At 42.9% G+C, this 13,414-nt stretch overlaps 1 protein-coding gene across 1 annotated transcript in view; it reads left to right on the top strand.

Moving 5' to 3' along the window:
- Window positions 1–440: 440 nt before the first annotated feature.
- The window catches only part of XKR6 (XK related 6), a 267,697-nt gene continuing 254,723 nt past the window's right edge, over window positions 441–13,414 (top strand). The window contains exon 1 of the mRNA XM_052645305.1: window positions 441–1,174. Coding sequence (XP_052501265.1) covers window positions 441–1,174 — 734 coding nt within the window. The remainder of the gene's footprint in view (window positions 1,175–13,414) is intronic.

Here is a 13,414-nt window from a genome sequence, read left to right as displayed (position 1 = left end):
GACCCCAAAACGTCTGGCACTGCCCCCTCCAGGGATCACTTTGGACCGCCTTACTCGGCCCAGCGGGATTCAGAAACGCCGAGGGGTCAACCTGATGGGTTTCGGGGTCAACGGAAGAGGGGAAGGGGAGCCCTGGCGGGGTGAACCCCCCGGTCCCCCGCCAAGCAGCTGAGGCACAGGAGGGCGGCCATCTTGGCCGGGAGGGTAGGGCTGGGGAGCTGCGGGCGCCGTGCGATTGGGGGGCTCGCCCGGAAGTGACGCCAACTACCCGGAAGCGGAGGGGGTTCCCTGGCCCACTCCCCCCTCGTTCGTTTGCTCCCCCGCTTCCTCCCCGCCCCCCTTCCTCTCCATTCGTTCCCCCCCCCTCCCCGTTCCCTGCCTTCTTACCCCCCCCAACCCGTCCCTCCCCCCCAACCTCCGGAGCTGGGAAGAGAGTCAAGATGGCGGCGAAATCCGATGGCGGTGGCGTGGGGGTGGGCTTCGCCCAGCTGCACAACCTGGACGAGGCGGTGGGCAGCGGCGGCGAGGAGGACGGGGAGCCCGGGGGAGGCGGCTGCGGCGGCGGCGGCGACGGCAGCGAGCCCGGCGAGAGCAGCTCGCTGCACATCTGCCACTGCTGCAACACCTCCTCGTGCTACTGGGGCTGCCGCTCCGCCTGCCTGCGCTCCCTCCTGGGCAAGAAGCCGCGCCGCAGCGCCGCCGCCGCCGACGGGGGGGACCAGCCGCTGCAGCCGCCCGCGGCCGCCGGTCGCCAACCCCCGACGCCCTCGGCCGAGCGGCCGCAGCCGCCGCAGGTGGAGCGGCCGTGGCTCGACTGCCTGTGGATCGTGCTGGCGCTACTGGTCTTCTTCGGGGACGTGGGCACCGACCTGTGGCTGGCCCTCGACTACTACCGCAAGGGGGACTACGGCTACTTCGGGCTGACCCTCTTCTTCGTGCTGGTGCCGTCGCTGCTGGTGCAGAGCCTGAGCTTCCGCTGGTTCGTGCAGGACTACACGGGCGGCGGGCTGGGCGCCGTGGAGGGGCTCAGCAGCCGGGGCCCCCCCATGATGGGGGCCGGCTACGGCCACGGCGCGGGGCCCTCGGCCACGCCGGGGGCGCAGCGCCTCTGCCGCCTCTCCGTGTGGATCTGGCAGTCGGTCATCCACCTGCTGCAGATGGGGCAGGTGTGGAGGTAAGAGCACTGCGGGGGTGGGGGCGGGGGCCTGGCCAGCCAGCCCTGCAGAGGGCCCCGCGGGCGAGGCCGAGCCCTCCAGAGTGCGCTCTGCCCCTTAGGTGCCCCGCAGGTGGGCTCCTCGGACGGGCCTTGGCCCGGGGGTCTTTAAGGAGGGCTTTGCCACGCACTTTCCCTGGCGTCTCAAGAAGATCATCGTTCGGTCTGGATCCCTGGCCACGCCTTTTGGCCCAGGGAGGCCCAAGTCCGGCTGTTTGTCTCCATCCCTGGTTCGCACTTAGCGGAGACCCTGCCTCGCCCTTTCTCTCCCCTCTTATCTCCGTAGACCTCTCATATTCCCGGGGTCCCTTTGCCCTGTGTCCCAAGGTAACCAGCCGCTAGCGCTTTTTATCTGCACCCCAGCTCGCCTCCTGGGGGGGAACCTTCCTTTTTCCAGCCAGTTTGCACTCGGTTTTGTCCCCCGGTGAGACAGCCTCCCCTCTTTGCCCCGTCTTCTCTCCGCAGTGGCTTGTGTGGGGGCCCTGTGCAACCCCCCTGGCTGGCTCTTCTTTTGGTCCCCCTCCATTCCACGCCCCCTCCTCTTTTCCTGCAATCCCGTCCCTTGCAAATGACTACAAACTGCTGCTCTCCTTGAAGGAAAAATGACTTTTTTTGTTTTTTGGCTGAATTAGACGTGCCCTTTTCTTAGTAACAGGTAAAATTGGATAGTATGTGATGGGTGTAAGCGTTTTTAATTCTCACTTCCAGAAAATCACTTAGCCACCTGGATACACATTCTGGTGGCATGTTGTTTTTGGTAGCCAGGGCAGTACGCAGGTGATTTATGTTTACACAAGACCCAAGCTTGGCTTTGGGGACTTTTCCCCTCTTGTACATTTCCCGTGTGCCAGGTAAATCCTTCAAAAACCACTTGCAGATCCCACCCCCGCCCCCCCTTTTTTTTTTTGACAGCGTTAACTGTTTAAGGAAATTATCTTGTAAAAACCTTGGTAAATCTGCGTCCTCCAACTTAAATCAGTTTGAGTGTATTTTGGAAACACTGAGTTGTGGATGAGAGTGTTTGCAAGAGGAAAAAACCTTCCTGAAGAGAAATTATAGGAAGCTCTTCAGGTACATTGCTTCTGTGAGAAGACATTTTGCCTAGATTGCTCAGGCACCTATGCCTAGGAGGAGATTTTAGGTGCTCAGATTTTTCAGTTTACTTAGATGTACCTAGGTTAACTGAAATAAAGTACGTTGTCTTTTGAATTGTCTAGGTCGTTATTCAGAATTTTAAATACAAACGTTTCAGAAAGCATGGAGTTGAATTAAGTCGAATCACGAAAGACAGTGTGAGACTTTTGTCTTGCAGATTTTACATGCAAATTCAGCATTGGAGTTTTCCTGATCCTGTGAGTGGTTTTCCTAGTCTTGTGTTCCTAGGTTGAACAAGCAACCTTTTTCCCCAGCCTTGTCTGCAGATAATTTGTTTCCTGCTGATAGGTTTATAGGAAGAGGAGGGAAAATTAGCGGAGTTGGGGAGGGAAGGTGATTAACTTTTAGCTATTATGAGCCAAATTCGGGCGTTAAGGAAAATTTTGAAATATGTTTTAAATTGGAAGTCTAGCTCTGAAAACATCCCAATCTGTACTGAATCGAAGAGTATGTTTGATATGGGGGATACTATTTTTGGTTCTTGCAGGTTGGTGACACGCAAAGGAATGAAGGTAAGAGAGACAAAAAGTACATGGAAAGGTTTTTGAAATAGTAAAGTTTAACAGCATGTAATTAATAAGTAGGCTTGTTACCTCTCTCTCCAGGCCTTAGACATGCAGATGCGGGCAATCAAAACCTTGGTGTCAGGTTCAGATTCCTGAGAAGATTGTTTCTACTGTAATCCATCCTAGGTATTTCTTAGTAGTAAGCTTTTGGGACATACTAAGATTGGAGTTCTGTTTCACAAATTTTTTAGGCAGAATAATCCCCCCAACCTGGCCCATTTACCTAAACCTTAATTGTATTTGACGGAGTAAAAGTTCAGGTTGTTGACCTTTTTTTGAAAGGTATCTGTGATTTACTATGTCTGAGTTTTTTGTTCTTTTTTCAAGATAGGATATATGTCTGAATGTTTTAAAAAGTTGATACTAAAAGACATGCTAATTCAGCTAAGTTATTTATTCTAATGTATTACTACTATATTTCAATTGGAATACTTAACTGAGGAAGGATTTTTTTTTTTTTTTTCTTGTTTTGCGTGAAATACTCCAGGAGCAGGGTCTTTCTTTAACACATGCTAGGCACGTGGCTTGCATGGAAATCATTCATAAGTAAAAGCTCTGGAGAAAGGTGTTTATTTTTTAGCTTTTAATCTCTTGGCAAGCTTGTCATTGTTTGTAAACATACATCATCTCAGCTTTTCTGCAGATCTCTTGGGTTACAGTTGTTCTCTGAGTCATGTTTGCTACTTAAATTTTATGTACTTCATATGGTCATGTGACTTAAAGGTTAAGATCTAAGAATTTGATTTGGGCTACATTCCCAGGAAAAGATGTTGGTGAGGTTGTCAAAACTGATTGCATTAAACCATGAAGCTTGTCTCTTCACTTGCTTTTTTTTTTTAAATGTAAAATTATTTGACTCTTGCTTGGACCAACGCATAAGTACTTAAATAAGCTTGAAGTGCTTATTTAAGAAAAATTAGTTTCTTTTGACAGTAAAGTGGTGAATTTCTATGCATGTTGCCTTTCCTGTCAAGATGGAAAGATGGAAAACACTTGCTATCTCTTTCATCAGATGACTCCCTAGACTGCCAAAAAATGTTTTTGGTTGGGCCAAAGTTGGAGCATGGAAGGATAGTTACCTGTAGGATGACTTATTTCATGCACCTTGTGATTAAAGTCTGTTTAATGCATGCTTTCCCATCATGAATTACTTAACGTGGAACTTTCTGTCTAGCTTTATGTGCTCTATTTTTCAGGTGTTTTTCCCAGGGATAGCAGGTCTGTGAGTCACTCATAGCAGGAACAGGAGTTATATCAGGCTTCACAGTTTAGTACAGTGTGTTGTTATTAGAAAGTGAGATCATTTTCTTGGAAGGTTACAGCTTAGGAACAGGTTTGCATATTGCATTTTTGTGTGTTAAGTTTTTTCCTTCAGTGTATCAGCCTTTCTTTGCTTTTGTGCTACTTTCAGAGAGTGCTTGGTGTGCTGGTAGTTCACTGCAGTCAAGGAGCACAGTTTCTTTGACTAAAGTGTCATGGAATGTCATGATGTTGCAACCCAGTCATTAATTTTTCTTTTTATGTACTTATTTTTATGGGTATGTTTTAAAGATTTTTCTTAAAATATTAATTCTTTCTGCCACTTTAAAAGTGAACATCAGCTGTTCTTTACCTTGGGAGGTGAGGTGAAGTAAAGGGTTGCCTTCAAGGGACACAAAAAAAGGAAAAAATGGTTCACCTACCATAATGGGGTCATCAACCTGTGAACAATCTAAAGCTTTATTTTAGCTTTCTTTTCGCTTCAAGACTGTGATATAACATAGGGACATAGCTCTCTGTAATCAGCCGTAAATATTGGTGAAGATGCTTCTATAAATTATCCACTCCCCCTTACCCGCCCAGTGTAGGGATACTTGGAAAATTGTGGAGGTTTGTTCTTGTTGAATATTTTAGAATGCTGCTGCTGCTGCTAAGTCGCTTCAGTTGTGTCAGACTCTGTGCGACCCCATAGACGGCAGCCCACCAGGCTGGGATTCTCCAGGCAAGAACACTGGAGTAGGTTGCCATTTCCTTCTCCAACGCATGAAAGTGAAAAGTGAAAGTGAAGTCACTCAGTTGTGTCTGACTCTTAGCGGTTCTTAGTTCAGGCTGAGAATAGAACCTACTACAACATAAAAATAAAATAGAATGCCTGAGCATTGCTGGACCTGCTGAGGAAGAATCCCAAGGTGAGACCCAAGCAGTCTTGTTTTTAGAAGTTCCACAGGTAATCAGATGGTCAGCCAGACTTGAGAAGCACTTTGAGAATTGGGTTTCAGGTTTATTCCATTTGGAGATTGTTATTGGATTTGTGTTCTTAATATGTTGGAACAATTGGGAATGGAATGCTTTGATACTGTGAAACTTGGTTCCTGGACGATACCGTCACAAAACAACTTGAACCTTGGAAACATGAGTGTGTCAACACAGTACTTGGGATTGTCTCAAGTGTATGCACTTATCATACTCAGGGTTTTTTACTTTGACCCCAAGTATGGATCTCACTCTAAAGGGATTCCTAAACTCAAGGCATTCTTTAGTATTGTGGCCCACTTCTTTGCCTTTTAATGTGATTCAAATAGCACTTTTATGACTGTGTTGCATGTTAAAGGGAAATTAATTTTGAAATGATTCTCCTAAGTAGACTTGAGGTAAATATGACTGGGGTTACAAGAGGTGTTGGACTAAGGGGTCTCTAATGTCCCTGTAGCTCTAAAGTGTTGTGATTTAGGAATGGAAATGTTATTTTACAAACAAGGAAAACCATTCATATGGGACCAGAATACTAGTCATAAAAGATTGAGTTTGTGTCTATGTCTGTGTGTGTGTAGGGGGGCTTTATATAGTATCTGTTTATTACTGGATGGGAATCTCAATATTGTAAGAATCTTTTCCCCTCATTTTTGTGTATATATATTTAATGGAATTTCAGTTCAAAAGAAACTCAGTGGGTTTTTTTTTTTTTTTTTGGATGGGAAACCCGAGAAAAATTGATCTGAGAAAATGATGCATGTATATAGTAAAAAAAAAAAAATCTTGAAAAAGAAAAATGTTCCTCTGTCAAAAAGTGAATGTACTATAAAGTGTCAGTAATTAGATCAATGTGCCACTGGCAGAGGAATAAAGCAAATAGGTGTTGAAGCAGAATAAACAGAAATTGACAGGTTTGTGGGAATTTAGTAGATAGTGAAGGTGGCATTTCTAATCAGTGAAAGGAGAAGAAGATTATTTAGCAAATGATAGTCAATTGACTACCTACTTGGGGGGAAGTTGCTCTCTGCTTTACATAAACAAAAATTCTAAAAGCATTAAAAGTAAAAATATGAAATATTAAATTATAAAAGCACTAAAAGAAAATGTGGGATAATTTATAATCTTTCAGTGGGCAAGAAGCTTTGATACCATCAAGAAAAAAGGGACAAATTTAACAAAGACAGTCCCATCTTGTTATTGTCTTCCTCCTCTCGCCATTTGAAAAATCATAGAAATACATGATTAGTTGTGAGAGTGAAGGAGTTATATTTGGACAAAGAGCTATGTACCTAAAGGAGAGTATTAGGAGAGAAGATTATTTCTTGTTTTTGAGTGAACAGAAACAGAACAAACTAGACATCTATGGTGAATTTCCACAGGAAGGCGATGAAAAAATGGCACACTTTTAGTAAAATTGTAAGCAGTAATGAAGGAAGGATAGTATTTTCAGAATGATCCAGAAACAAAACACCAAATTCATATTGCCTGAAACCTAGTAGGCACCTGTCATAAATCATGGGCAGTTCATTTCTGCCTTTTAACATCATTTGCTTTGATTTTGCAAGCTTCCATAAGGTCAATTAGTTAGGGTTATGCAATGGATAGATTTATATTATTATATTATATTGGAGTACTGAAATGATTATGTTTGCACGCTCAATCCCTCAGTCATGTCCGACTGTTTGTGACCCATGCACTGTAGCCCACCAGGCTCCTCTGTCCCTGGGATTTTCCAGGCAAGAAGAAATACTGGAGTGGACTTGCCAGTTCCTCCTCCAGGGGATCATCCTGACCTAGGGACTGAACCCATCTCTTGTGTGTCTCCTGCCTTGGCAGGTGGGTTCTTTACCGCTGAGCCACCTGGGAAGCCATTGCAAAGATTAGGTGGGATGCAAAAAGAAAGAAAATGTGTCCGTTGTTGCTGTTTTCGCCATGGGCTGGTTTGATTTACAGTGTGCTTTCTGCAGACACCATTGTGGTTAAAACTTTAGTTTACTCCTTGTGATAGTGTGTGTACCTTGTTTTTTCTACCCAGAAATTCGGAATTTCTTATTTGGCTCTGAAAGCATTCATTTCTTTCAAAAACTCATGAAAATGTAGCCTCATTTAGAAAGTTCACTGACTTGATTTTTGCCTAAAGACAATCCACTATTTATCCCTGTTGGAGATACTCAAAAAAGAAGAAGGGAAAAAAGAATTCCGCAGGACACAGCGACAATATAAAGGGAACATTAGAGCTAAGGAACCAGGTCTGTCATTCTGCAAGTTACCAAAAAACTCTGGACTGTTTCCTCATGTTAATCAAATAGAGAGTTAAATTCATTGATTTTTCAGGTCCCTCCATTTTGGAGTCCATTATGCTATAGGTATTAGCACTCTGAAGTTTTAAGCAAGAAATTTCAGACCCTAGTTTGAACAATTAAAATATTTTAAAGTGTGGATTTCCCAGGAACTACTTTGAAGTAGTATCATTTATTTTGAGTTAATTAAAAATTTTTCATTACGTGTAGTCACTTTGCTACCTATAGAAGCATTATATATATTAATATATTGCTGGCTAAGGTTAAAATTTATAGCCGATACTTGTTTTCCTGGTTTATTAGCAGCTTTTGTGGAATTTGCAATTTCAGCTAAAATTAAAGTGTCCTTTTATAATCTTCTGTTTAACATATTTTTACTGATAGTTTTAGCTAAAGTGATGTATATGTCTAACATACATTTTTGAAGTTTTTCTGAATTGATTACCAAGATTGATTTCTAATTGAGAAAAACCTTAAAGTCACCTACCACAATTTATTGTTTGATATGTATTCTCTAACTTTGAAAAGTTAGTGTTTGTTAAAAAAAAAACAAAACTTTTTTTTGTTAGTTGTAAGCGATTTTTGGAAATGATTCTAAGTGACACTTTTTGTGTTTTGTATTTTATTAGATTAAGGTATAGGTACTTTAAGTTGAACTTGGGGAAAAGATGAGATTCGCTTGAAGGATTCAGTGAATATTATTATGACAGTAATACATTTGTACATAAAATTCAACCTTAAATTTTTATTTTCTGCATGGCTAATGTGGGTAAATCTGTTGATCTTGGTATACTGCATTATTTTAATATACTTTAAAGCAAAATGACAGTATCCTAAAGGTAAAATTTTGCATATTGCTAACAAAATGTGTCTTTTATGTATATTGGTTTCATCATGAAATATTGAACAAGTGGTTTTTAAAGTAACTTTTGTTTTGAATGCAGTATTTTGGTTGTTTTTCTTTTTAGTTGTGAGGAAGCTATTTCTGTTTTATCTTGGTCATGAATTTGCAGAGTGTGGATTGTATGTTCATCAACTCATTTCCAGGAAGAGATTTGAATATTCAGTTCACAGAAAAGTAAACACATCAGTTTTCTTCATAGCACCCTTGGAAGGGAGGAAGAGTTGGTAGTTACTGTTTACTCTGGCTTAGATGCTCCCAAAGAATCGTAGGTACATGAAATAAGTTTCTCCTTCCCCTTATGCCCCCTTTTCATTCTGTCTTAAATACATACTGCTCACATGAAGAAAGATGGCAAAGGTGAGGAAGATACCAGATCCATGGTTTGGAAAGCCCAGTGAGAAACAGAGCTGGCAGGGAATTAGGCCCCCAAACCCTTGCAGACATACGCATGGTCTGCTCTCTTTCCTTGGCTGTGTGTCTCAGGGTGGTCAGAGAACCTCTTGTGTTAGGATAGGCCTGGGACTTGTTAAAATGCAGATTTGTGGGTCTGTTACGGGCTTAAAGAATCAGAACCTTAGGGAGTTGGACCAAGGAATGTGTAATTTTTTTTGGGGGGGGGACTGCATTGTGATACCTGTGGGATCCTAGTCCCTGACAAGAGACCAAACTCGTTAACCCCTTCCCACGCCCCCTCCCCATTGGGATTTTGGAGTCTTAACTGCTGGACCTCCGGGGAAGCCTGGGAATGTGTATTTTTGCTGTCCTTGCCTGACTCAATTATGACTTTGCTGGTGGGAGGTGGGGTTTGTACTTTATACGAGCTCCCCAGCCCTTCTTCCCTCTCTAAAGTTGGAGAGCTGTTGCTATACTGGAATCAGAACCTGAGAGGTAAGGAAGGAAACAATTCCATCCTGAAGTTGCTGTGTATCTAGGCACTGGTGGGTTTTCAGCTGGTTGTCAGTAGACAGAGTTTATGCTTCATGTTAGTTTTGGAGGAACAAAATTGGAGTCTGTGTCGTGTGCTCTCTTGTCTGGAATAGCAGTAACCCCAGGTAAGGGCTGATAGAAGCATATAGAACAGGGTAGAGTGTATGACTCAAAGGAGAGGGGAGATGGCATGTAGAAATCCTGGTTTTAGAAATATTGTCTCATTTAACTTTCTGTTAAGGTTTTTGTGCCCATTTTACAGGTGAAGAAATGGGTTTAGAGAGATTGAGTAAACTAATAAGTCACTGGTAACTGGTGGAGGAAAGTTTTGAAGCAGATCTCACTGATGGCAAAATATATGCAGTTTCTACATCCTGTTTTTCTTGTAATGATCAGGAGACTCTTCTCACTAAAAACTTTGTTTTACTTTGAGGCTTTGCTGTTCTGGCTTATTGAAAGTGGAGGAATGGAATGATATTCTTGAACCACTAGGGTCTCTGGATGTCCATGCTGAGGCTCTTGGAGACCTCTGATTTCTAATCTAAAGTGTTAAACTCTCCTGAGAAGATATACCCATATGTAGATTCTCTGTCTACCTGTTATAAACACCAGGAGTAGTAGCTCTGTTCTTAAGGTTATAAAGCAGTTGTTTTCAGACCTTGACTTTGTGTCAGGATCACCTGGAGAGTCAGATATTTGGGTTTTGCCATAAGAGGTTATGACCTAGTAGGTCTGGGATGGGCCTTGGAATCTATATATTTAAAAAGCCTGTGTTTTCAAAATGTTCGCCAAGCAGTGCAGGGATGAAAATCACATATCTGTAGGCTGATTTCTGGGCTTCCCTTGTGCTCAGCTGGTAAAGAATCCGCCTGCTGTGCAGGAGACCTGGGTTCGATCCTTGGGTTGGGAAGATCCCCTGGAGAAGGAAAAGGTTACCCACTCTAGTATTCTGGCTTGGAGAATTCCATGGACTGTGTAGTCCATGAGGTTGCAAAGAGTCGGACACCACTGAGCCACTTTCACTTTCGCATACGCTAATTTCTATCAATGTTTACAGCAGTAGTTCTCAAGGAGAAGGAGTTTACATTAGAATCACTTGGAAGTTTTTTTTTCTTGTAAACTTGAGCACTAGGTGTATCAGATATATGGAGGGGTGGAATGAATAAACAAAGCTCTGATGATGATTTTAATGCAACCAGTATTTAAGCAATCTCTAGTAGGCATACCTTACTCTAAGCTGGAATGGTTGGTGAACATGTATATTAATCCAGTGAGTATATTTCCCATATGCTGTGGCATACCAGTTATACTTAAAATTGAGAATACTGTCAAAGCATTTCACATTAAAACTGTACAGCATATAATTGAATATTCTTTTGATTCAGAAGCTTCTTTGGAAGTTTGAAGTACTTCAAGGTCATTATTAGGACAAATGATCACTGTTGGTGCTCCAGAAGTGCCAGGTTAGAGGCATTTTATTACATTGGGAAAATTGATATTCAATCCAGAGTGAATTTCATGTCTCAGATTTTCAGAAATGTTATATTTGTTGAAATTGGTGCCAAGGGTAGGGTTCCTAAAAAGAAAGTGGTGAATGAAAGGGGAGAAGTATCCTAATAGGTGTTACGTAGGTGTCATTAGAGACAGGAATGAAGCGAGCAGAGAAGAAAAATGACCTAACATTTGGTGTGATGGATTCGCAGGCAGGAGTGCCTCGAGGAGGGTCAGGAAGGGGTTGTGCAGTCTCTAACTGTGCTCTTCCCTGCTGGTAAGATACTAGTACAGGGATCAGCAGGGCCCCTAAAGTCTGCACACACCAAAGTAACATCCCTTTGAGCTCCATCTCGAAAGGTGCTGTGGTAGTGGTGGGAAAACCCAAGCTCCTGGTAACTGGGACGTTCAGGATCAGAAACCCCAAGAGGGCCAGTAGTGGGCAGAGAGGGACATGGGATGTCGGGGCAACCGCAGCGTTCACTGGTTGTGTTCTCTGGGATTCTGGATAAAAATGAAGAGAACTCCAAACCTGTCATTTTGCTTGGTTTTAAGGAATACAGCTTTTGAGTAGTGAACTAAATAGTAGTTATACATAGCCTTGTGTGTTCAGGATACTGTCATTTTGCCTTCTGTAAGGCAGTTTTCATCAAAGCTGGTTATGCCTTCCAATAAATGAGTTATATATTCAAAATTTAAGCAGTCTCAAGTGGTTTTGCTTAAACCTAGTGGGTAATGGCATGTTTTGGGATTGGAAGAAAAGAGAAGATACATTAAGGACTTACTGCTCTAATTTGCAAATTCAAAATGCAGCTGAAGTTAAAGCAACTATAGTATAAATTTGGAAAAACAGAGAATTGGAACATCTTTGTGCCATTTGTGGGTCATATTTGTTATTTCCATTAGTTAGTAGGGACCATATAATTTTGAGGTAGTTTTCAACATATAGTGGTCTAGGATTAAATAAGATGGTATTCATCAGACATTTTACAAGATTTTGAATGGGGCCCTGTAAGGTTGGAATGTGTCACTCTGCCTATTTGGCATTTGCAGTTTACTGTCTCAGTTTGTGGTACAATCATATCTACCATAATGTGATATTCCTGAAAACCCTCTCCTTCTGTCAGATCAAACAATAAAGCTTACGGGACTGTGTGAAAAATAAGATTAAGGCTAGATTGCTTAAAACCATGTGACTTTATAACCAGAGCACTAACAAAAACAATGACAATCCAAATAAAAATACAAGCATTGTAGCACTGAGAACGTTTGTGTACAGCTTCATATCCAGATGGTTCAAGACCTTTTATCCTGGGACATGTTTTTCCTTCTTTGATCTGTAGATTCTTGTAGGTATTAGCTTCTATTGGAGGCCAGTTTTCACCAAAATAAAGCCTCTGGTCCAGGGTTTAGCCTTCACGTGTGCCCACAACATCACCAGGCAGTGCAGAGTGCAACAGATACGGAAGATGCTAAATCAGCCTCCACCGCTTGTACTAAAGGAAGGTGCTTTGGTAAGAATCTCACCGGCCGCCCCCCCCCCCGCCCCCCCCGCCCCCCCCGCCCCCCCCCCCCGCCCACCAATCCCCCGGCTGAGTCTTTATTATTTGTGAAAAATCTTGTCCTTGATAGCTTTGAGACATGAGCATGCTGGGAAGGATCACTTAGAAACCAGCACTGTTTCCCCATTGCGCCGCTGTCGTTCCCACTTTGCCAGTCACGTGTGAAAGACTCCATGTTACAGAAGCATGTGTTGTGGCATAACTGACATGCTTTTGAATCTGTGATGGTGTCAAGATGCAGAGGTTGGAGTTGTCCAGGTTCTGTTGTTTTGGAAAGTTCTAGTTTTGGAGATCCTGCAGTGTGTCAAGGTTAAGTGAAATTTATTCTCCTTCTCATGTTTTGTTGGCCTTTATATACAATGAAGAAGTGAAGAGGGGCTCTTTCGGTCAGCTTACTCATTTCTGCCCTGTAACAGAGTCACTGAATGGAATGAGCTCATGTCTCAGTGCTGAATTAGCACTTGAGTTACATATATGAAGCAGGAGTGGCTTTAAGTTTCGACTCATGTGGAATGTAGTTATAGTGAGGTTTTAAATGAAAAGTCATCTGCGCATACAGTAAATGGGAAAAAAGAGCAGCAGTAGCCAGTTGTCAAGATAAAGACTGATGGGTAAAACAGACAGACTGCTTTCAGCAATATAAACAGTCTGTTTTCAAAGGGTTGTTTTGTTTTGTTTTAGGATTGGGAGAACTTCCCCATTAAGTAGAAGTTAGCTAAATGTGAAAGGCAGCAAACATATGATGTGTATGTTGATATTCATTGTTTTTCTTAAGTAACTGTAATATAATAAACATCTCCATGGCTCAACATGAGAAGCGCATTGCCTGCAGTGGGCGGTTATGGCTGGCTTGGCTTTCTTTAGGGACTCTACTCCCTCATCATTCAGCCAGAGAAAGAGAATATGGAGAAAGCATAATTGTTTCTTAAGTGCCCTGACTTGAAGCGACTCACATCACTGATGCTAATAACATCCCATAGGGAGAACAGCCCTGTGACCATGCCCACGTAAAAGAAAACCTGGGAATGTGGTCCTGCTGGGGAACAGCTTTGTGCAGCAGAGGA

Source organism: Budorcas taxicolor, chromosome 8 (assembly GCF_023091745.1).
Source record: "Budorcas taxicolor isolate Tak-1 chromosome 8, Takin1.1, whole genome shotgun sequence".
NCBI lineage: Eukaryota > Metazoa > Chordata > Mammalia > Artiodactyla > Bovidae > Budorcas > Budorcas taxicolor.
This window is presented reverse-complemented; position numbering and strand designations above follow the sequence as displayed.